Source organism: Lepidochelys kempii, chromosome 11 (assembly GCF_965140285.1).
Source record: "Lepidochelys kempii isolate rLepKem1 chromosome 11, rLepKem1.hap1, whole genome shotgun sequence".
In the NCBI taxonomy this organism is placed as follows: domain Eukaryota; kingdom Metazoa; phylum Chordata; order Testudines; family Cheloniidae; genus Lepidochelys; species Lepidochelys kempii.
The window spans coordinates 28246537-28269612 of record NC_136390.1 but is presented as its reverse complement, the minus strand read 5'-3'; the positions used below and the strand labels follow the sequence as shown (position 1 = coordinate 28269612).

Sequence of the window (23076 nt, the reverse complement as noted above, 5' to 3'; positions counted from 1 at the left end):
AGAGCCCCTTGCCAAGATGTGCAGGGTTCTGTGCACCCACACATGATAAACAGATTATAAAAGCATGGAGAAAATACTCTAAATCTACAGGATAACACCACCAGCCTTGCAAACCCTTAGAGAGAAGAAAATGGTATTTGTAGACAATTGTCTTTTTTTTAATGGTGCCTGCTAGATTTCACTTTGACCAGCTAACACCCACTTTAAAATATAACTCACCTTGTCTACAATAGATGTTTAAAACAAGTTAGTTAACACCTTTTAAAAACACTCTTATCCTAGTCTTTACCCTAAAGTGGGACAGAAAATGTAAGTATTGTTCTGTGTGGTTCTTCAGTAATAGCAAGTAATGGTAGAAATTCTCCCATGTTGAAACCAATGAGAGTCAGCCACAGACACACTCCTTGTGTTTGGAGAGCACAGGCACAGCTTCGTTCTAGTATCTCTGAGAGGGTTCCAGGCGATGGGGCAGGGAAGAGATAGTGGCCATAGCCGCTGGGGCAGTCAGAGATTTTCAAAACTCATCTGGTTGGGGCACTACTTAACCAAATATCTCGGGGCACTGTTGTGGCACAAGAAGAAGAAATGTCTTTAACTTTGAGCTGCTCCTCTCCTGGTAGTCGTCACTCACCCATTCTTACTCTCTCAGCTGTAGTCAGCTCCTGCCCATCCCACTTCAGCTAGTTCTCAGGTATTTCTATCAGGGCAGGACAGGAAGTCTGCCAGAGAGAGAGAGAAAGTGTGGGGACAAAAAAAGTGCAGCCATCTGGGATTATGTGGGTGGGCATCACTGAATTATGCCTGGAGGGGAGCCTACATTAGACAGGGAAGTCTGTTCCTGGGGGGCAGAAGAGGGGAGGCAGCTATGAATATAGAAGAGGGTGGGCAGGCATGTCTAATGATTGGGGAGGGGGGAACAGGGAAAGCAGAAGGGCAGAAGTGGGGAAGAGAGATAAGGCATGGTGGGGAAAACGGTTAGCCCTGGGGAGTATACTGGGAACCATAGGAGGCACAAAGGAGCCATGCAAACAAAGGAGCAACACTTCTTCAAGGGACTTTTTTCCAAAATAACCTGAGGGTCTGGATTTCACATTCTTTAAATTCTAGGTTATTTTTCTTCGCTCTTTTTTCTCTTACCTTCTAAAACAAAAATTACCTACAATTCACCAGAATGTAAACACAAGCCCATGTCAACCCCCCAGCCACCCCATGTTTGGAGAATTGTGTGTGGCAAATTTCTTTATGTACTGGCAACTATGAGTGTCAGGGCTTGTCTCGTGTACTTCTCGAGAATAACTGTCAGACAGATATTTGGGCACTGTCCATGCATTTCTTTGTCCTCTGGCTGATCTTGCAGTCTATCTGTGTTCTTGTGGCAGCATTGCTATGGTGTCATCATGTCAGCTGGTGAGGTTGGATCTCTAGCTCATGAGGCCTTAGGCTGAGGTCAGTCTTTTCTTTTCAAAGGCACCAAGTAGTAAATTTGCTAGTTTTCCTACAAGTATTAATGCTATAGAAACTTCCAGTGCGATCTTGTCAGTTAAGGAAGAAGTAATGACCTCATTTTAACTGGCAACATCATCCTTTATCAGTCTCCAGCTACTTAGTCCATCCATTCTTCGCCCATTTTATCTCCCAAGGCTTCACATTTGAGGATCATATTTAATCAAGAAAATGTTTCCATCAACAGTCCCAAGAATGGTTTCTAGTTAAATTACCAATGTTCATGTGGCTTTGGGAAGTTAAAACTGACCAGGAGGAAAAGGAGCTTTCAGGACTGCATGCAATCACTTAGTTCACAAAATATGAAGAGCTCACCATTCACAGTCATGTGGCTTCTATGATGTGCTCCATCTCACAAACCTGAGTACTAATGGAATATACTTGGATAATCTATGTTGCATCCTCTTTCGCTACTAATTCACAGAGGATAACAATCCACTAGTGCTACCTGCTAGTGGAATTATTCCTTTGGCTCAAGGAGTAGGGATGCTTCATGTCTTGGTTTTAAGCCCTGCTGACAACCCATGCTAGGCGGCTAGGTATTGTTCAATAAAGATTTCTGTTTGACTTTAAAACTGGATTGTGATGTAATCACAGGTCCTTGTTCAAAACCACACTACATTTACAGTACTACTTCATCCATTATTTGCCTTCACATACTAATGCTTATAATTCAGACCTTGGCTACGTGGAAACATTCCCAATTACTTCATTGAGACTTGGATCAAGCCCTGATTGGTTGTTCTTTATTGTGTTTTCGATATTGATGAGGCTTCCAGACTTTTAATTACCAATCTAAAACATTTCTTCATATCTTCAGGCACTGCATCCTCTCCCATAACATTTTAAATTGTCTTTTATTGACAATTTTTCATAATTACATCAGCTCATAAGGTAAAGGCCTGATGGGTGTTCAGCATCAACTCTTACAGCACTTAGGAAACTGAATATTACTCTTAAGAGAAGAACTTAAGGTTAAAAATGAGAAATGAATGAAGGTGCACTACTGTCTCATAGATTCTGGTATGTGGGTTTAAAAAATAAAAAGTACCCCCTCCCCCAAAAGAAACAAAACCCTCAGAATTTATATTTTACAATTCAAGGGGGAAAAACAAATTTACAATTCAAGGGGGAAAAACAAGGGGTCATTAAATTGGGTTCCTAAATCCATATTTAGGGACTTAAATCATAGTGGCTTGATTTTCAAAAGTACTGAGCCACATGCAGCTACCTTTGAAGTCAATGAGAGTTTTGCATGCTCTGCACCTATCAAGATCAGGCTACTTTGATTTAGGTGCCTAAATGTGGATTTAGGTCCTTTAATGCTGTGACTATGAATTCAAGCACAGTCAGGAAATTCGAGTTGGTGGTTCCCAATGTCCCACAACTACTACAGCTTAGCCTCTTTGCATTTATATAGTGTTTATTGATTGCCTTTTCTTAAAAAGAAAAAAAAAAGACATGAAAGAAAATGATCAATCACACAAATAGTCAAATGCAGAGAATAATGATGAGTAGTTCAGTTACCCCTCCCACTATAAGTGCTTTAAACCACGAGAATGCAAATAACTTGCAACAATGAAACGTTCATAGCAGTCCTAATGTAGCAATGTGAGTATCAAGGTTCCTTTCCCACTTTGAACTCTAGGGTACAGATGTGGGGACCTGCATGAAAGACCCCCTAAGCTTATTCTTACCAGCTTAGGTTAAAAACTTCCCCAAGGTACAAACTTTGCCTTGTCCTTGAACCGTATGCTGCCACCACCAAGCGTTTTAAACAAAGAACAGCGAAAGAGCCCACTTGGAGACGTCTTCCCCCAAAATATCCCCCCAAGCCCTATACCCCCTTTTCTGGGGAAGGCTTGTTAAGAATCCTCACCAATTTGTACAGGTGAACACAGACCCAAACCCTTGGATCTTAAGAACAATGAAAAATCAATCAGGTTCTTAAAAGAAGAATTTTAATTAAAGAAAAGGTAAAAGAATCACCTCTGTAAAATCAGGATGGTAAATACCTTACAGGGTAATCGGATTCAAAACGTAGAGAATCCCTCTAGGCAAAACCTTAAGTTACAAAAAGACACAAAAACATGAATATACATTCCATCCAGCACAGCTTATTTTACCAGCCATTAAACGAAAGGAAATCTAACACATGTTCTAGCTAGAGTACTTACTAATTTAACAGGAGTTGTAAGGCTACATTCCTGATCTGTTCCTGGCAAAAGCATCACACACAGACCCTTTGTCCCCATCCTCCCCCCTCCAGATTTGAAAGTATCTTGTACTCTCGTTGGTCATTTTGGGTCAGGTGCCAGCAAAGTTACCTTAGCTTCTTAACCCTTTACAGGTGAAAGGGTTTTGCCTCTGGCCAGGAGGGATTTTATAGCACTGTATACAGAAAGATGGTTACCCTTCCCTTTATATTTATGACAGTGAAGTAAAAGCCTTACTGAATAGGTGGTGCCTTACATTACACCCTAAAAACTGTTAAACTGGGCACTAGCAGATTCATTTGTGAGTTCAGATTCAAATAACCTGTCTAGTGCTGTACATACTTTTAACAAAACTTAAACGTAGGCCTCTGAATCCTCAATAGAAAGACATGTCCAAAATGTCATTTTAATTTTATTGTTCTTAAATATAAATAAAAAAGTTGTAACGAAACCTTCTAGAGCTGCTCAATACTCCAACAGTAATCCATAAACCAATAACTGTATTGCTCTCATATCAAAGCCTCATCACCATATCCCATCAACCATCCATCCCAGATGCCTGGGGAAAAAAGGTGGGCTTTGCCAAGTAGCTGGAAGATTAAGAAATTCAGTCTCTTTCCAATGGGTGGAAGCAAGTTCTGAAGTAGATAACCATTAATGTTTTGCTGGCAGCTCCTCCCTCTTTGAATTGATGGAGCACCTGCTTGAGCACCTCTGCTGATCTCAACCATGGCAGTATTTTATGAGAGGGAGGTAATTTCTCAACAAGTCTCAAAATGTTTGGGGCTTTATGGGTCAAAACCAACATGTGAGTTTCAGCTGGAAGCTTGTTGATGATGGCTGCAGTTTCTGGAGCACAAGTGTCATGCACTTTAAGATTTCTAGAAGGAATGGGTTCAATAAAATCACATACATCGATATAGTATTACTGTAAGTATTAAGTTTTTCCTTAATACATACTCTCAGGCCCAATTACATTTTGTAAAATGTAAAAATTACATTTTAGCGTAATCTATTTCCATGCTCATTGTTGTAGTATCAGAGGTGTGTGGAACATCTACCCTTCTGTGCTGGCTTGGAGTCTGAACGAAGTTGTCCTTGTGTTACCCTGAGGCTAATGTTCCTGCCAATGCCAGCCCCACACCCAGGCTGGGAGAGGAGGGGCACTCTGGCTCCACAGCCCTCCTGCACTGATCACAGTGATTTGGTACCAGTGATTTGATAATAGTGAAAATGAATTTGTTAGGGTAAGAAAAAGAATGAACGTACTGACTTCTCTCTCTGGCTTTGTACACTGCAGTACTGCTGTTTTTACCTGACTCTGCAATCTCATTACTGCACTTCCACCCAAATAACCTATTGGTGCATTTATACAAAGAGCGGTCTGCTACATCTATTGAAAGAACTGGACTACTGTGGTTATTTGAGGGTTCAATCATTAGCTTGGGCTTCAAATAAAATTTGATATGGTCTTGGGCTGCATTCTATAAAGTTCATGTTCTATGAAATACTGTGGTTCCCCCCCCACCAACATTTGGATCACTCCAAACCAGGAACATATGGACCCATTTTTCTTAGAGACTTCACACCTTCTCCCTTTGGACCTCAAAAATAATTCAACTGAGCAAAAAGAAATGGAATCCAAGAAGAATCCCTCTCTGACTCCAGGGAGATTTGTGCCTAGAATGTATCCATTCAAAGGGATATGAAATGCTCTTGACATCAGGTAGTTACAATATTTTTATCTGTGGTGAAAGGAGACTTTTCAATAGAGTATTCAGCTTCTACTTTTTCAGTTAAGTCAATATTCTGACTGCTTTTCTTACTTTCAGTGTTTTACTCTAATGGGGTAATAAAGTACATAGCAGTTTTAAGAATTTCAGATCTTATACAAGTACTGTAGTGCAAGCTCTTTATCATGAAAGTTGAACTTACAAACGTAGAATTTATTTATTAATTATATAACTCCCTTCAACTGAGTGAGCCCTTGTTTGCAAGGGCGGGTGGATTTTACCTCAAGGACTCTGCATGCGGCAGGGGAGGGGAGCCTGGTGCAGGGAGGCTGAGCTAGTCAGGCCTCTGTTTTATACGGCATTGTTTCTCAAACTTTTGATGCTGGTGACCCATTTGGACTTAAAAAAAAATTGTGACCCCCTCCTCTAGAAAAGATTGTGACCTCTACCTTCAGCCATGAGGGACTTGGGGCGTCAGCCTTGCTCAGGGGCAAGGGGCTGAGCAAAGGGCTCGGGGCTCTGGACTTCAGCCATGCTCGGTGCTTCAGTCCCCCTTGGGGCATCGGGCTCCAGGCATCAGCCACTCTTGGGGCTCGGGGTATGAAGCTCCAGCCTGGCTTAGAGTTTCAGCCCCACTCAGGAGTTGGGGTTTCAGTCCCCCTGACACTCCCGGAGCTGCCAGCTGTGGCTTCAACCCTTCACCTAGAGGTATGTGTCCCTACCCACGCAGAGGTATGGGATGAACACATTAAAAAAAAAATTAACATGTTAATTCTATTTTCTGTTAATCACAGGTGTTAACTGCAATTGACAACCCTGATTAAAATATAAAAGCTTGTATATAATAGGTAATAGTATAGAGCTGACCTAACATTTGACTTCATTTGCACTGAACTGGAGAGTACTCATGCAAGGCCCTTGCTAACACAACTGGCCTTTGAGCCATGTGAAAGAGAATCTCCGTTCATTCATTTAAAATAAAAAGAAAGGGCCATATTTGCTGCTGCAGCTCAGTTATTCTCAGTGCAGCACCAGAAAGGGTTGCGGTTGGTGGATCCTGAAGCTGGCTGGGAAGTTGTCCAGTCCTAGGTGTAAATCAGACCCTCTGGCTGCCCACCAAACACTGTTATAGGAGTGCTGTATAAGTGATAGCTATGTATATGTAAACCGTTAATAGATAATCCACCAGCAGATGGCACTCCAGGGTACATAGTATAGAGTCTGGGTTTTGTAGGCTCAGTAAAACTTGTTCTTTTGGGGCAGTGCAAATTGGCTTCTTATGTGTAGCTCTTTATGTCAGCTCTTAACAGCAACAACGGGCCATTAGCAGCCAGAGATAGCTGTAACACAGAACTGCCCAGCTATGCCTCTTTTCCAAGCCATGCCCCCTACATCTGGGGCTGGAGGAGTAAATGTCGTAAGAACAGGAATGGTACACAGAGATTTCCTTATGGAACAGGAATTCCCAGGTTAATTCTGGCTACTTTGCTGGAGGGCCAGAGTAAGGCCCTGAATCTTGGCCCTAATTGTACCTTATGAAGACAGGCTTGAAAACGTAGACCAATGAAAAATAATAGAAACTAGTAGCTGGGGTTGGAAGAACCAAGCTGCTGGGTTCCACTTTTGCAGTAGGAGACATTATATCCCACTCCCCCGCCATGCCCCACTACAACTCATGCATGCATTTTAAGTAAAATGTATCAGTTAAGTAAGCATAACCTAAACAATTCTTACTAATCCTTCCTACAGTCTTTAGCCAGGCCTGGGCTTAGGGGTGTGATTTTGGTGGACAGGAGTTGGTTATGTAACTTCATCTGGGGGTTTAAACCCCTCCTCAAAACCTAGGTGGGAGCCATACTTGCCCACTGACCTTTTCTCTCTAACTCCCCTTCAGTCCTTCAAATCGCTCGTCCCTTGAGCACCCATTCAAGGTGAGGAGGAAGGAAAGCCAGAATTAACGCCTTACTTACAGGGAACCTGGTATTGTCACTGCACCGACCGTGCAGTGTAGTTATTATGCAGTGGTTTCCAAGACAACGATGACTTTCACTTAAATGATGCTTTCTAGCTGTCTCCATTGCTCAATTGTATGGTTTTCATGTAACTGATCCCAGGGCCAAAGCCTACCCTCGCACATATCCAACCTCATCAACATCAATGGGTCTTCATGGATGTGAGTATAATTTGTACACATTCACCTTTATTTAGGAAACTCGCTTTTATTTTCCAAGATCCCTTGTCACAGGCAGTAGAAACCTTTGTGCATAGAAGCTCCTTTCTGGGTTCCTTCCACAGATTACTATGCTGTATTCTGTAAAGCTCTTCGATGTCAATAAAAGGAAAATATTTCTGGTGCTTCACATTGCTAAGAAAGCCTTCATTCAGCAAAGCAATCAGTGTTGCCAGATTGAAGTGATAGAGCACTAACAGATGCATGAGAGCTTCCCACATTAATCTTTGATGGAATGCTGGCCCTTTAATTCCTGCTCAGAGGTTTGTCTGGCAGAACACATTGTGTGTCTGAACGTTCCACACACAACCTAATATTCTACCGATTTCACCCCAATGTTAATTGAACAACAGAGGCACAGTAGCTAATCTGCAAGACCAGCACCAAAAGGGTTAATTTCCAAATCTGAAAAACCAGACCTCCATTCTACATAACATAACAGAAGCAGATTACTATTAACCTGCAGTACAGTATAATTTTTTTTTCTTTTTAATTGTCTTGAAGGACTTGACTGAGATTGTCCCTTTGACCAGTAAACAACCTCATAAATATTTAGCACAGATCTAGATATGGATTTAGGGTTCCCATTAGAGTTCTTGAGTATTTCAGCCATCTCCTTATTTGCATTTTGGTCACAAAACCACGTCTAAACTAGGGGTCGATGCAGTATAACATGTCAATTTCATTTTCCATAGAGTTCAGCAATTTGAGGGGGGAAAACTTCTAGTCAAACTCTTCTTACCTAAGTCATGTGAGTAGCCCCTGTGAAATGAGTTAAGCATATGGTATATGGGACTTCTTCAGTGAGTTAAGCATATGGTATTTGGTCTGTGACAATTTTCTTTCAGCTTCTACTGATTAAGACGGTCTGTTTACAACTTTTAAATACAATCCTGTTTGAGTTAATATATTTTTATTACACCTTTTAAAAGCTATTCAGCTTAAGCAGTTAAAAAACATTTTAATACCCCTGAATATTGTCTTTTCTCTTATAATCATGTCTAGATTAAAATGTAAGTAGAATAGGAAATAGAGCAATTCCACTGATTTGGGGATTAAATACTTCCATTACAAATGTATGTCAAAGTTCACTGAAAAGATTTCTCCTCCTCCTGCTCCTCCTTTTTTGAATAACAAATTATTCTGATATCACATCTAAAAGTTTCTTCAAAAATTCTGACATTTAAAAAAAGAAAAGGAGTACTTGTGGCACCTTAGAGACTAACTAATTTATTTGAGCATAAGCTTTCGTGAGCTACAGCTCACTTCATCGGAAGCTTATGCTCAAATAAATTGGTTAGTCTCTAAGGTGCCACAAGTACTCCTTTTCTTTTTGTGAGTACAGCTTAACACGGCTGTTACTCTGAAACCTGACATTTAAAAGTTTCCCTAAACATTGTATTTGTTATCACAGACTTAATTTTTTAATGGTAACTATATTTAGTATAAATAATACCCTCAAGCAATGTTATTTCCCTGCTCCTTAAATTTTCTTCATTTTAGATTTTTTTTCCCCACTGGGTGGCCACTTATCAATTTTGAGGTTCCCACTACAATGGACAGGCCAGAAAGCTGGTCTGTGGCTAAGCAGAGGATTGAGAATCAAGAGACAACCCAAGCTTTATCTTCAGCTTTTTAGTGTCTACAATTTTGTTTGTTTTTAGCATTGCCAACTAACCTTATGAAATAGTTATTTTATTCTATAGCGTGGAAGAGGAATAACTCATTAGGACAGTTTGTTTTATTTATTCAGGGATTTAATAAGCAAAAATCCACCCAATATCTGTACAGTGTAAGAATGCAGAAGCTGATATTTTGGGCTTTCTCAGCCTGTCATAGGATTCTGTGATTCATAAACAATATATATTGTAGCTGAATCAGGTCCTTGGCCATTTAGCTGTGGCTGAATCTTCTGGGTCCACTTGGGTGGACTAAAAATGCTTATTTTGTACATGCTCCTAAATTTCCTTGGTGATTCCTAACACCCCCCTACTGACTTCAATGAAATGAGGACTGACAGCACAGCAAGCGGAGCAGCTCAAGGGTTAATTGGCCAGGCAGACTGAAGAAATCAATGAACTAAAGGTGTGCACTAAATCCTATAATGTAGGATACTCCAACTGCTGTTCGTGCTTCATGCTCAGGTAGGTGCAAAGTACATACAGCAATCACCATATTCTTTCATTGTCAGTGTTTTGATGTCTTAGGTCCCAGTTTAGTCCCTGATTCAGCAAAATACTTAAGCACATGTCTATTTTTACACGTTGTTTGTACAGTGGTAGGGTCTAGGAATCCCTGTCTTGGATCATAACTCCATTATGTTAGGTGCTGTGCAAGAACAAAGATGGTCTCCAGTCCTATTGGCTTGAACGTGACTGCTCACATACTAAAAGTTATGCATGTGCTTATGTACTCAGTAGTAGCCAGGTGCCTGATTTTGATCAAACTTAAACAGGTGTCCAGGGAGTTACTCTAGTGTAAGGAAAATCAGGTCCACTGTCTTGTTCCTAAAAGTCCTATTTATGTGGCTTCCACTACAGTGTGAAAACTTAGACACATTTCATTGTGATTTTTAAACTAGGCACCAAAGTACTGCTAGAAATAAAGCATGAGAAAACCCACATGAACCACCTTGCATAGGGTCTCCACCACTCCAGCCCTACCCCAGGGCTCTGCCCCTCTCTGAAGTGGCAGGAGATTTCAGAGTCAAGATGTCTAGGGTAGTTCATGCCTCCTTGACTGTTCTCAGTGGTAGCTGATGACAGAACAAGGAGTAATGGTCTCAAGTTGCAGTCGGGGAGGTTTAGATTGGATATTAGGAAAAGCTTTTTCACTAGGAGGATGGTGAAACACTGGAATGTGTTACCTAGGGAGGTGGTGGAATCTCCTTCCTTAGATATTTTTAAGGTCAGGCTTGACAAAGCCCTGCCTGGGATGATTTAGTTGAGGATTGGTCCTGCTTTGAGCAGGGGGTTGAACTAGATGACCTCCTGAGGTCCCTTCCAACCCTGATATTCTATGATTCCTTGGAGCTATTGTTTCAGGCTCTCTGCAGAATCAGGCATCTCTCACACACGAGCCACATTTTCAAGCTTTCCTTTGCATTCACGAGGTCTAGAAATACGTTTCTTTAAAGAAAATCTAATCTGTGAATCCAGGAGCTGGGGTTTATTCCTGGACCTATAATGCATATACCTTAATCCAGCTCAGCCACCTTAAAGAAGGGGCTTAAAAGGACCTGGAGCATGACTGCTGAGTCCATGATTATGCAAATACACCGACAGGCAGGCCACAAGCTGCATTTTGCTGGGCCCAGGGAAAACGCATAACGTTCCCTACAGACACACTAATGAAAGAAAAAATTATATTTGACTTCTGAAATAACATAGATAGGGCCTATCACTTTACAACTCTTTTTTGGCTTTTTTTCATTGCAAAATCATGAATGGCCTCACTAATGTCAGTTTTTCTTGCGAGTTCACACTCCATAGATGAAACAGTAAGATAACTTAAATGTCTCTGTGCCATCGTAGATCATCTGTCGTCTTTGATGATACACGGGTACAAACAAACTCACTAAATTTATATAAATAACATATAATCAAACTCAAACGTCCACAATCTAGACTGATTTTTTCCCCCCTCTCCTGGTGATAGGCTGTGGCCAGGCACCTTGGACTGGACTAGTAAAGTGTATTTATTTTCTCCCCTTTATGTGGCCATGCCTTCATGCTGGAGTGTGTAGGTATCATTTCCCCAATCCCCATGCTGTTTCCTACACAGAACGTGTTAATTTTGGCATTATGTTACGAGTGTGTGAGAATTTTACCCACAAAGAAGTTACTATGTAGAAAAGAAAAGCTCACTGTAAAAGAGTTGCCCCATGTGTGTTTTCCTTTAAGGAGTTTTCTTTTGCTTACTTAAACAGAGCAACTAAATTTCTGACAATTGACTGTATGATTGAAGTTCAGGGAATTAATGAAAATAGCTTTCCTGGAAGAAGAGAAGTTCTTGCTGCAAAGTTGGTGCTATTTTGCTCCTAACTTAAAAATGTTTCATCTTTAGCTTACTATGTCTGCTATGAGTGAAACATGCAACACGTAGCTGGTGAGCCCCTTGTTCCTGCTGGGGTGCAGTTATTCATACAAATAATCCCATTTACTGGTAGCTAGTGACTCCTCTCAAATAGGACCGTTCTTGTGAGTAAATGCTCACCAGTGTGTGTCAAGGCTTTACAGTCTGGCCCCATGTAAATTTATTATGTACAAGTGCAAGATTTTGACCAACTTGCACTTTTTAACAAAAGCATGTTGAAACTATTGGGTTTTTTGTTGTTGTTTGGAATAAAAAGGAACATTATAATTAAACCATTTTGCATAGTTCATTGGAAGTGGCTTATAAAGAAAAAATACCTGATAACTGAAACTTGTTGCTCATTAGAAAAATAAAATTTATACTACTGCCTAAAAATAAAGTGAGTAGACTCCCTTGGTTTCTATTCACTACTAAAATTGGTGTTTTAAGGAGGTAATGTGTTCTCTCCCCTTCTCCCCCCCCCCCCACATATGCAGCACTATAATTTAGGTAGGATATTAAGAACTTCATGTGAACAAGAATGAAATCTCATCTGTTCTCCAACCCCCCCCCGCTGTGCCTTTGTATGAAATGACCTATTTTCCCTTTTTAAATGTAAATTACAGTTTTTGTTAAGTGCAGATCCTTTCCCTTGAAATATTGTATTATTTTCTTACACTTCAATTTAGAAATCAAAATCTTCCAAACGTCTACAGTACATATTTATAATACATAGTTTAACAAATAGGAAGATGTATTCAGTGGTAAAAACTCTCCATATAGAACACCCCTTTTTGATTGGGATCAGATTTTAGTGTGTGTGTGTAAAAGAGGGGAAATAATCAGGGACAAGCTCTTTGCAAAGGTGTAAGCCTAGGGGTCCTCATCCACTATCAAAGAAAATGCTCTTCCAGCTGACTGAAGCAGAGCAGGGCAGCTCAGCCAATCACAGTGTTCTTTTCTAGCTCTGTCATCAGCCCTTGGTTAGGGAAGGGTTTTGCTTTTATGCTCTGTATTTGGAAGGCAGATAAAATGCCAGGTCTGGGCTGCCTCTAGGGATAACCTTCCCCTCTGGGATGTGAATGAACAGTATCTTGGCTGGGGAAGCCACAGGAAATTGACAAGGCAGGCTCTGCTCCCTTGCATCAGCTTTTTCTACATTTTAACCCTTGCTGTGGCTTTGTGGCAATTTCAGGTTTGCATTGAGAGGTGTGCTTTGGGTTATCAGACCTCCATGTATGACAATTTGTACCTGCATGGATTTGAAGACTCTGAAGCGGTAAGTATTTTCATTGATAACATTTTTTTTCTGAACAACCTTATAGGATATGCAGAGGACAGATATGAAGAATCAGGCTTGTTTTCTGGGTTTAGCTGATTGGTGTTGCACTGTGGACAGTTTGCAGTCACCTGAAATAATCCTCCATTACATAATTTCTTGTCAAGCAATACAATTTAGGGGTTTCCAAGAAAGGCTTGAAAGCATTTTGTGTACCATAATTTACCAATTACAAGCTACGCTTCTGCTCTCAGGGAGTGTATGAATGCTTCACAGAAGATATGCAGAAGCATTTACATATGCAGAAGCAGTTACAGCTAATGTATGTTGTAGTTCATCAGCGTAACAGGAAAAGATGTTCATTATATAATAGTTAATATTTGTTTGATCCAGCAGGAACAGAGTTTCTGAGCTGCCATCTGTGTTATGTGCTCTCTGTCCAAGTGATCAATGCAGTTGCATTTGATTTTCTTAACAAAGAGACAGTGTAAGTGTTTGCTGTAATGTAACCCTGCAGTATCACAATGGCAGAATGTAGCCTTAAAATACTGTCCAAAAAAGGCTGAGGTGTTTTTCATTTTTGTTTAATTAGGAAATGGTGCTCCCCACCCTCTAACTCACGATAACAACCCTCCTAGCAAAACCTATTAAAATCTTAACAAAATGGTTCACCGGGAATCCTAAATCCCATGTCAGGTTGGGCATACCAGGGAGTTTAGGCTAGGGAATATTCATCATTAGTGCCTGTAAATCTTATTGTGGTGGTGGTTCTGGCTAGCACAGGCACCTTCTTTCTTCAGTGGCTAAACAAAAGCCTTGAGAGGCAGAATTACCAGGGGGAAAGAGAATTACTTAGCTTACCACGGCAATGCACATGTTATTCCATGTTAAATAGGAATGTGTTACATAAGGCTTATGGCCAAGTCACAAAATACACAGATTATAACAAAATAGTGTGTACGTCAATGCAGACGTATGTGCCCAATGATGTGGTATCCACAGGAAATGATAAGATCCTATATCACTTCAGATGAGGCTTTTTTCTCGTCTGGCAATGTGGTCTTATCAGGCTCCAACTGTAAAATGTTATCTGTCTACAGGTTGCCTCACGTGCTAGCAACTTATCTTAGTCAATTTATTTCAGGGGGAGCGGAATCTGAAATATTCAGAATTTGAAATTAAAGAATGCACTGTACTGTCTTGGGGGGTGGGGAGAAGAGAGCGGCTAAAGTATTTGAATCCCTAGAGGTGGTGTTTCCTTGGGTCAATTTATTTCTACAAGTGTGCTCTCCACCCCACCCCCTTGTATTTCCATTTTGATTTGTTAGCAGTTTTCTTCAACTGCTGTCAAAACTGACATACCAAAACCATAAATGAGAATTTTAGTTCTTCTAGAGATGATGTCCATGTGGACTGGGGATTAACATGATAAACCTTGTGTTCTTGGGAACGGTTTCAATTCTTGATGCACAGGTTTGCAGGAAAAACATTTTAAATGTATTTCGCCCCAGTCCTTTGGCCAAGTGTAGTTGCCCTGTAAGATGGAAAAATTGGAAGTGTAATTGACTGGTTCAGATGGCTAAGTTTTTGGATAGTGGTTGGTACAGTAGAGCTGTATTACTTGTGACTAAGACCAAGAATTTTAGGTGTTTAGATGCTCAAAGATGAAGATAAGTGCCTAATGGGATTTTTTTCTAAAGCGCCTAACTCACGTTAATTTCAATCTGGCTGTAAATGGTTTGCTCACATCGAAGATTATTTGGGTAGAGCAGTTTTATGACTGAAAAAACCTAGGAGACGTGAATAATAATAAAAAAAAATCCAAATAATATGAATTAAAACTATAGGAACCTTGTTAGCAGCAGAAAGTAGAAATTTGAACCGTCGTTGTGAAATTTGGGCCAACCTGAGAAAGCAATAGTATCTAGGTTTCCAAATATTCCATTTAAGTGATTCTTGGTAGCAGGGTTGCCAGCTCTTGAAGTTTTATCTTGCATCATTTGTGTCCTTGGCAGCCGCAGCTTTGGGAATCATGTGAATACATGAGACTCTCCGCTTCCATTACTTTTGTTTTTAAAGTAAGCGTCTAGCCCTCATGTTTATGAAGAAAAGATGGATATTTTGAACCCCAAAGGCTCCAACATCAGGAGACAGATAAAAGAACCTAATTAATTATTTTTTGCAAATCTAATGACTTAAGCTAGTCTCATGATTATTTTGGATCCTGACTCATGATTTCTGAGTTCTTGGGGCTGGCAGTACTGTGGTGGTAATACTGAAGAAAAGTGTGTCATGCAGCATGAAATGGTGTGAATGCAGTTTTAAACCCAATGGGCAAGACTAGGCCTGTGTAACTGATATAATATACTAAAAAATAAACTAACCCAGCAGTATTAGGTTCTCTAGTTATTTTCAGTACAAATGCATTAACACATGTAACTGAGTATGCATGGATTAAAGCAATACAGTTGCCTTTTTTAGGAATCAAAAGGCTTACCCCTAATGTTCTGCAGCTAGTGAAGATATGGAAGCCCAAGGATGGATATTGTACTTGCTCTCTTGTTTTCTGCAGCAGACAGAGTTGTGGCCCAGTACCTTCTGTTACTGACAAAGTTTCCAGCACACAGTAAATGCATATATATCAAAATGAGTCAGGCTAGAACAGTAACACCTTATCAAAGTTGACACTTGCCCTTATAAAACAGATCCTATAGCATTCTACACTAATGACCAAGCACAACAAACTAATCTGTAAGATGGATCAGTTCTTTAGAATCCTACAGAACTTCTCTAGATCTATAGTGTGGGACCTGAGATAACAAAATAGTGTTCTGAATAATCTCACTGTATTTTGCATACTGTTGGCCACACTCATCCTGAATATGCTCTGGCAGAAATCCTGGAGCAGCGCCTGAAGAGTAGAAAGCCATGGCACCGTAGGGGACTAACTCTTTTCGCCCAGGGGGAATAATGCTGCTTAGAAAGTCGTGGCCCTTGTTCAAGAAAGAGCATGGCTAGCATGGTCAAGGAGTGTGCTAACTCAGCTCCTCTCCCTAACAGAACTCCTATAGAGATACTGCAGGAGTTAAAGCTCCTGTCCCCACTACTCAGTGGTTTGAGCATTGGCCTGCTAAACCCAGGGTTGTGAGCGCAATCCTTGAGGGGGCCATTTAGAGATCGGGGCAAAAACTGGGGATTGGTCCTGCTTTGAGCAGGGGGTTGGACGAGATGACCTCCTGAGGTCCCTTCCAACCCAGATATTCTATGATTCACAGACCTGAAGAAGTGCACACCAAGCCGAAACACTGCCTGACCTCTTTGGGGATGGGTTTCCCCGGGGCGGGGACACAAGGGGCAATGCTAGCACAGATAGAGAGATCCCAGTGAATCTTTGTTTTATGTTAAAGGTGGAGTGTACTTTTCATATGAATGAATTGTTTAGTACGTTTTGCTGCCATGTAACGTATGCCTTCAAGGACCTCTTCAATGCGATCTAGGCAATGCTTGTAATCTGCCACTGTAACACCCATATGTCACTGGCTTTCGTCAGGCATGGGCTAGCTCAGACATCAATAGAGCCTCTAAACTTTTAAAAGCATTGCTTACTCTATCCCAAAAGGTCACATAACTAACAGACCTGGAGATGTTTTCAATGGCAGAACCACTTATAAGCTCATGTCTGATTCAAAGGTGACTTGGGCAAATTTATTCTGTAGTCTTTATTTTTAAATTGAATGAATCGATATCAATAGTTGTGGTAAATTACAGTGAGCTCAACTCCTGTTGCTACACAGAGTGGAGATTTGGAAGCTCCAGCAACACATGAAGAATGAGGACAATACCACAAACAAGTAAAAAAAGATCCTGTTTAGTATGTTATACTCGCATACCTATTTACGCAACCGGAGAGAGTCCATGCACTGGTCAATGCCATATTCACACTCTCGAACCAAACATTTCATAGCTGGGTGGATTTCTCAACAGGTGGTCATGGAGAGAGGGGGGTGGTTCCTGCTGGGGCTCTCCCAATGAGGTCTTCCCACTGTAGCCTAGTCATGGAACCTCTTTTATCTTTTTGTTCTTACCGTGCCTACTCCTTATGCACACGCATGAAGGTTTCAACCTTTCTTTTCCTTATTTGTATTTCCACACCCCATAAATTTTGGGGTGCCCTGCTTTTCATAGGTTGTTCTTAGTTACCCTTATTCCCATAAGCATTTTAGTAACTTTTACATTAACTGTTTCCAGGGTCACCTGCGGCCCGCACAGAACTTTCTGTGATGTTACAATCAGGTGTCTTGCAGCTTAGATGGGTATGTTACAACATATTTCTCGTAACGTCACCTATTGGACCATTTTCCCCAGCAATCTTGTGACTTTAGTGGCATAGGGTTATTCTTAGGTTACCCCCTTATGTCAAGCTTCCTTAAGCCTAGTGTGGTTAAGCTGAAATTTTACAGACCTCAACCTGTAGGCCTGGCATTACAGCCAGGCTGTACTTATATTCCTAATACGCACTCATCGATCCTAAATACTTGTCAATCTTATAGTCCCATCCTACTTATATTTATTCATTACCCATTGATTATATATGACCTGACATAGGAGTTCACCATGACATTAACACTGCAATGATAAAATGAACTAATTGGCTACAGTTCACTGATGCATAATAAATGATGCAGTTTAAATGGAGTCAGCAAGTAATTATTTAACATTTTTGGAAGTACAGTTGGGAGTAAAATTTGTGATAGTGTGATGCTGTGTAGATTTTCACTGACCTGAAATAGACATATGGACATTGAACTCTGAACTTCTTCAGGTTAACCTAGAAGCATTAGAATTACTCAGAACTCTGGCCCAGCTGTGAAAAGAACAGAATGGCTTTAGATGTCTTCAGTGTGGAAGCATCACCTATATCAGTGTGCTAAATGTTTTTTTTTAACTGCATCGAGGGGAGATTAGGACTTCCTCATTCAGTAGGAGGATTATATTGTGATTCTGTGGAATTTAGAGAACAGAAGAAATGTTCTCATTGAGACATCAGTGCCCTCAAAATCAATGTGTTATCATAATAGAGAGAGATCAGTTTTTTCTTATGGGTCCACCCCCGTGCAAAGGCAGGACAGACTCTCCTGGTAGACCACATATGGAATAACTGATTAGGCAGCACATAGACAGGAAAAGAAAATGCAATAAGGAGGTGAAATATTTGTTGGAACTAGGCACGAAGTTGATAGTATGTGAATGTGCTTATCTGTATAGATACAAAAATGGATATTAAAGATAATTATTTAATTATTGGATTAAGTAATGGATAATTATTGAAGTTTATCTATCAAAATGTATAATTGTTAAAAATCCACTATTTTATAAATATGCAACATATCTTACCAGCTATGATGATTAATGATAGGTGGCTGATGTGCTAGCATGAGGCTTTTTTTTTTGAGGAGCAGGAAATTATGAGGTTTTTCATGCAGGTCCCCACATCTGTACCCTAGAGTTCAGAGTGGGGGAGGAACCTTGACACCTCACGTTACTAATGTTGGGGTGACCTTCTCTGACAGGTTAGGCTTTTACCTTAAGCTTATTAGCATATACAGTATGCCAGTTAGTTACCATGGCATTCTTGTAGTTGGACATCTGCTGATCAAAAGCTGAAATCAACTGGCATCTTGTAGTTACCTGTCAGCAATTTAGTCCTACTTGTTTATTACAGCATTCTATCTTGTGATAGCTTATGATTTATGGTTAGTCTTGGTTAGCTAATACTTTTCGGGCCTTAGGCCTTGATTAGTTTAGCTAAGCTATTGACTTACAAGCCTTGAGGCTTGTAGGCTCATTGCATTATTGCCTTAACTTATCTCTATACCTTACTGAGTAAATATCTATACCTATAGACTACACAGGAGACAGAAGAGAGATCCAAAATACAAGCTGCCCCAGGTGCTCTCTCGCTTTGGAAATTAGGAGGTCCTCCAGGTAATTCTAAAATATTGCCCCTTTTCGGCAATATGGCCTGTTTAAAAATGAAAACCCAAGGGTGTTTTGTATGACTCCAACAGTCTGTCATTCCTGATAACTGGAAAGTCAGAGTATAAATACTCTTAAACAAGAAGGTTTAAGACAATAAGGTGTATTAGCTAGGAAAATCACTATGGTTTACTTTTACAATTGTATTTAACTAGATGCAATGAGTGTATTTTAAAGTATAGAAAATCTGAATGCCTCAGCTATGCCATTCCTGAATTGCCCACAGGTCCTTATAGGATAAACAACTTTTTTTTAGTTTAAAATATAGGTTTTTCACCCATTCAGTGAACCTCAAAGATTAACCATGGTCAGCTAGTTTACATGTCCTTGTTCATCATGTAGAGGTTCTACAGAAATCCATGGCACTTATTTATGAATTTGTATAATAGTCACACCTAGAAGCCTCAGCCAAGGTTGTGGCTCCATTGTGGTAGATACTGTACAAGGAGCAGTAGACACTGCGTGCCCCGAAGAACTTAGTGTAAATAGAGAAGATTGATAAAGGCTGGAAGAAAGAAATTATTTTTATTAACTGCACTTTGCAGAGGGATCTGACTTTTCTATTGCTTTGCACCCTGTGTAGATACCTACATTTATGCAAAGTGGGTGTAGAATGTCACCAGATCAGAATGGTAGCATTTTATACCCCTGTTGCACTTACTCAGCACAGCTGTAAATACTTATACAAGGTGCAGGGTAGTGGAGAATCGGATGCAGAGATGCTAAGGGCCTGACCCAAAGTCTACTGATCAACTCTTGTTGACTTCAGTGTTTTGGATCAGACCCTAAGAGAGTTGTTGAGGGTCCCACAGAAGGTCTGTGGTAAACCTGGGAATGGAACCCAGGATTCCAGGGTCCCAGTCCAGCGAACCTGTCACCAAACTGTGTGCATAGAGCTCTCTGTATCTTCTATAAATGTCAAACACTGACCACTGTTCCATCCTCCTCACCCTTCCACATTGTCAGTCTCTTCCACATCTCCCTCCTGCCTCCCTCACTCCCTCCCTGCTGCTGTTCTCTTCAGCCTGCAAGTATGGTGGCTTTTTTTTTTTTTTTTCAATGCATAGTCAGTACAGCTAAGGCAAAGTATCTGAAACACACATGCTCTGTGGGCGTGAGAGACTGGGGAAGCAGTAAAGCAAAGCATTAGACAAGCGTGTGGAATGTGATCCAGCTGGTGGGGGAAGGGAGGGAAGCTAATGTGACTCTTGACTGTATGTGCAAAGCCATCACCTTATGAAGTACAGAGATAAAAGACCCTTTCAGTACAGCTGTAGTGTTATGTTGCCTAGGCCTAGACTACTGCATTCAGTTCCGGGCATCACATTACCTTAAAGCTATAGACAAATGGGGGTCTTCAGAGAACAGCAACAAAAATAACAATGGGGTTTACCGGGGCACAGACTTTATTATTTATATTGTAGTAGCATCGAGAGGTCCCAGCTTCAATGTCCTAGAAGCTGTACAAACATGTAACAAAGAAATGTTCCCATTCCTAATGAATTTACAATCTACATACAAGATGACAATAGGTGGAGACTACAAACAGATGAGGAAAAAGGAGGGTGAATCGCAAGGTGACTGTCTCCTTATATGCCCAGACAGTATCAGGTTCACAGTGGGAACTACCATAACACAAATAATAAATAAAAATTATGAAATCATGAAGAAATATTAAAAGGGCTAAGCATGACTAGTTTAGGGAAGAGACAATGGACAGGTTGGGGATGGGTATAAGTATTTACATGGGGTGGAAGACCCGTTGCTAAGGACTCTTAAAATATAAGGAACAATCCTACATTGGCAGGGAGTTAGGCTTGAATGATCAAAAGGATCTTTCTTATTTCTCTGTCATATGATAGGAGTAGTGCAGTGAGCATGGCGGCTCTCTTCTTCTCTAACAGTGGGAATAATGTGTCATGATGCCAGATTCCTTATTTTCAGCAAATTATCTTCCATCCATGTTGGTTGATTCTGTGACAGGGAAGGGGTGAGTTTAAAGGGTAGACACCATTGTGATGGAATCACAGAGACTGACAGGTCCTGAGTGTAGCATTCAGTAAAATCAAGCCAAAATAAGTTTCACCTTCAACACTTTTGTATAAAAATACTCTGTGAAATCAGGACCTGGTCTGTGTTTGTTCAGTTGTCAGAAGCCAGATAATACAGTACATAGCATGCTATGCAAGAGACACCCATTCTCTTTCACTTCCAGTTAAAATGTATCATATCATTATGCAGCTATTTGCAGACTATTAAGCAACCCACTTATGTTGGAGCTCATGACTAAGTTCAATATTTTGCGCGACTTCTGAAGAATTTCTTCCCCAAGATAAATCTCCTTTTAGTCCAAGATTTGCGTAAAACACTGTTATATAACTAGGTTTGTGTGGTAACTACTGTAAGGGATCCAAACTGCTCACCTGTGGAATGAAACTCATAAATCTAACCATGTCATATATTACTGTAAACAACATCCTTTCAAAGTTCCCTCCTCTTATGACCTCTGTGTTTGGACTTTAGAATGGGATAAAAGCCGTTACCTAAATGGGACCTGGCAGATGGAGATCTGTAGCTGTGTATGGTACATACGGAAAATCCTCCTACAGTCTGGAGGGTAAAAAGTAGTCCCTGGAGCTAAGCCGCTCCCAGCCATAAGGCAGTCCATGGTAGTGGTGCTCCCTGTGCATGTGAATGCCAGCACATTTCCCTACCAGTCAAGCTGTTTACCAGTCCTTTTCTGAATCTCCAAAAGCACTAATTTAAAGCAACACCTGAGCATGTGAGATGACTTTCCTCACTTCTCACGAGGTGTAAGATTAATACTTGTCAACAAGTTAGCGGCTTTATCTTGTGTACTTGAGTCAATTGTCAGGGCTGTTGGAAAATCTGAACTCTGCTTTATAGTTAGTGGGTCAGTGGAGGGACTTTGAGAGCCCCAGCCCAACAGGGGTGGATTTAAGGACAGAAGTTAGGGAACAAAGAAGCAGAAAGGGAGACTGCAAATGGTGTGGCTTAGTATAGGGTAAGTGGGGAAACTAGGCTTGGTTTCTTTCCTCTCTTCCATCTATGTTTGCTCCTTTCCTGCCTCCTTCGCTGGCCCACAACTCCCAAATAGTGCTGCTTCCTCTCCACCCCCACCATCTTCCATCATGTTCTCTCTCCTGTCCTCTTCCTCCTATCCCAGAGCTCTTCTGCCCTAGGATGGACTTCATTTGGAGTTATGGGGAGTTGGCACACGGCAGGATCAGGAGCTTAGTTTATCAGTTTGCAAGGCGCTTTGATGTGCTTGGATTAAAAGTGCTGTATAAATGCAAGATTGCTGTTACAATAACGTCAAATTAATATTTTGGAGTGATTTGATAACCTCTTTTTAAAGTTTATTGTAGAAAGGGCAGACAGAAGAACCCCATGTGCACAGACACTTGCCTTCTCACTCAGACACTTCAGTTTCTTCCAAGAGCCCTAGAACCTCAGTGATATAGCAGGGAACTAGAAAGCTATCCTGGGTTTTTAGTGCACACACACAGTGGTACATTAAGCATCCCACTTTGATTTTCTGGGTTCCCATGTGCACTATGCAACATGTAGCTTTTATACAGATGAAAATGATTTTTTCTAGGCTGCACGTGCAAATACGGGCACGTGTTTCATCCGCATGGTTCAGTACACCTGCCAGTGCACACAGGTTATTGTCAACTGTTGGCAGGAATTACCTTGAATTTGTGGACATACTCTCTCAGTAGGATGGTAGCACATTTAGATTCTACTCTATGTAGGTTTTTATACCACACTCCTGACCATTTCAGAGTAACAGCCGTGTTAGTCTGTATTCGCAAAAAGAAAAGGAGTACTTGTGGCACCTTAGAGACTAACCAATTTATTTGAGCATAAGCTTTTGTGAGCTAGAGCTCACTTCATCGGATGCATACTGTGGAAAGTGTAGAAGATCTTTTTATACATACAAAGCATGACAAAATACCTCCCCCCACCTCACTCTCCTGC

The 23076-nt window shown here is 40.8% G+C and overlaps 1 protein-coding gene across 6 annotated transcripts in view; it reads left to right on the top strand.

Moving 5' to 3' along the window:
* The window catches only part of CACNB4 (calcium voltage-gated channel auxiliary subunit beta 4), a 189324-nt gene that overhangs the window by 60799 nt on the left and 105449 nt on the right, over positions 1-23076 (top strand). Inside the window, exon 1 of one of the 6 annotated variants that reach the window (XM_073305469.2) lies at positions 12772-13035. The exons of the other annotated variants lie outside the window; for them this stretch is intronic. Coding sequence (XP_073161570.1) covers positions 12991-13035 — 45 coding nt within the window. The 5' untranslated portion in view covers positions 12772-12990. Of the gene's footprint in view, positions 1-12771; positions 13036-23076 lie in introns of those variants that run through there. 6 annotated transcript variants of the gene reach the window in all.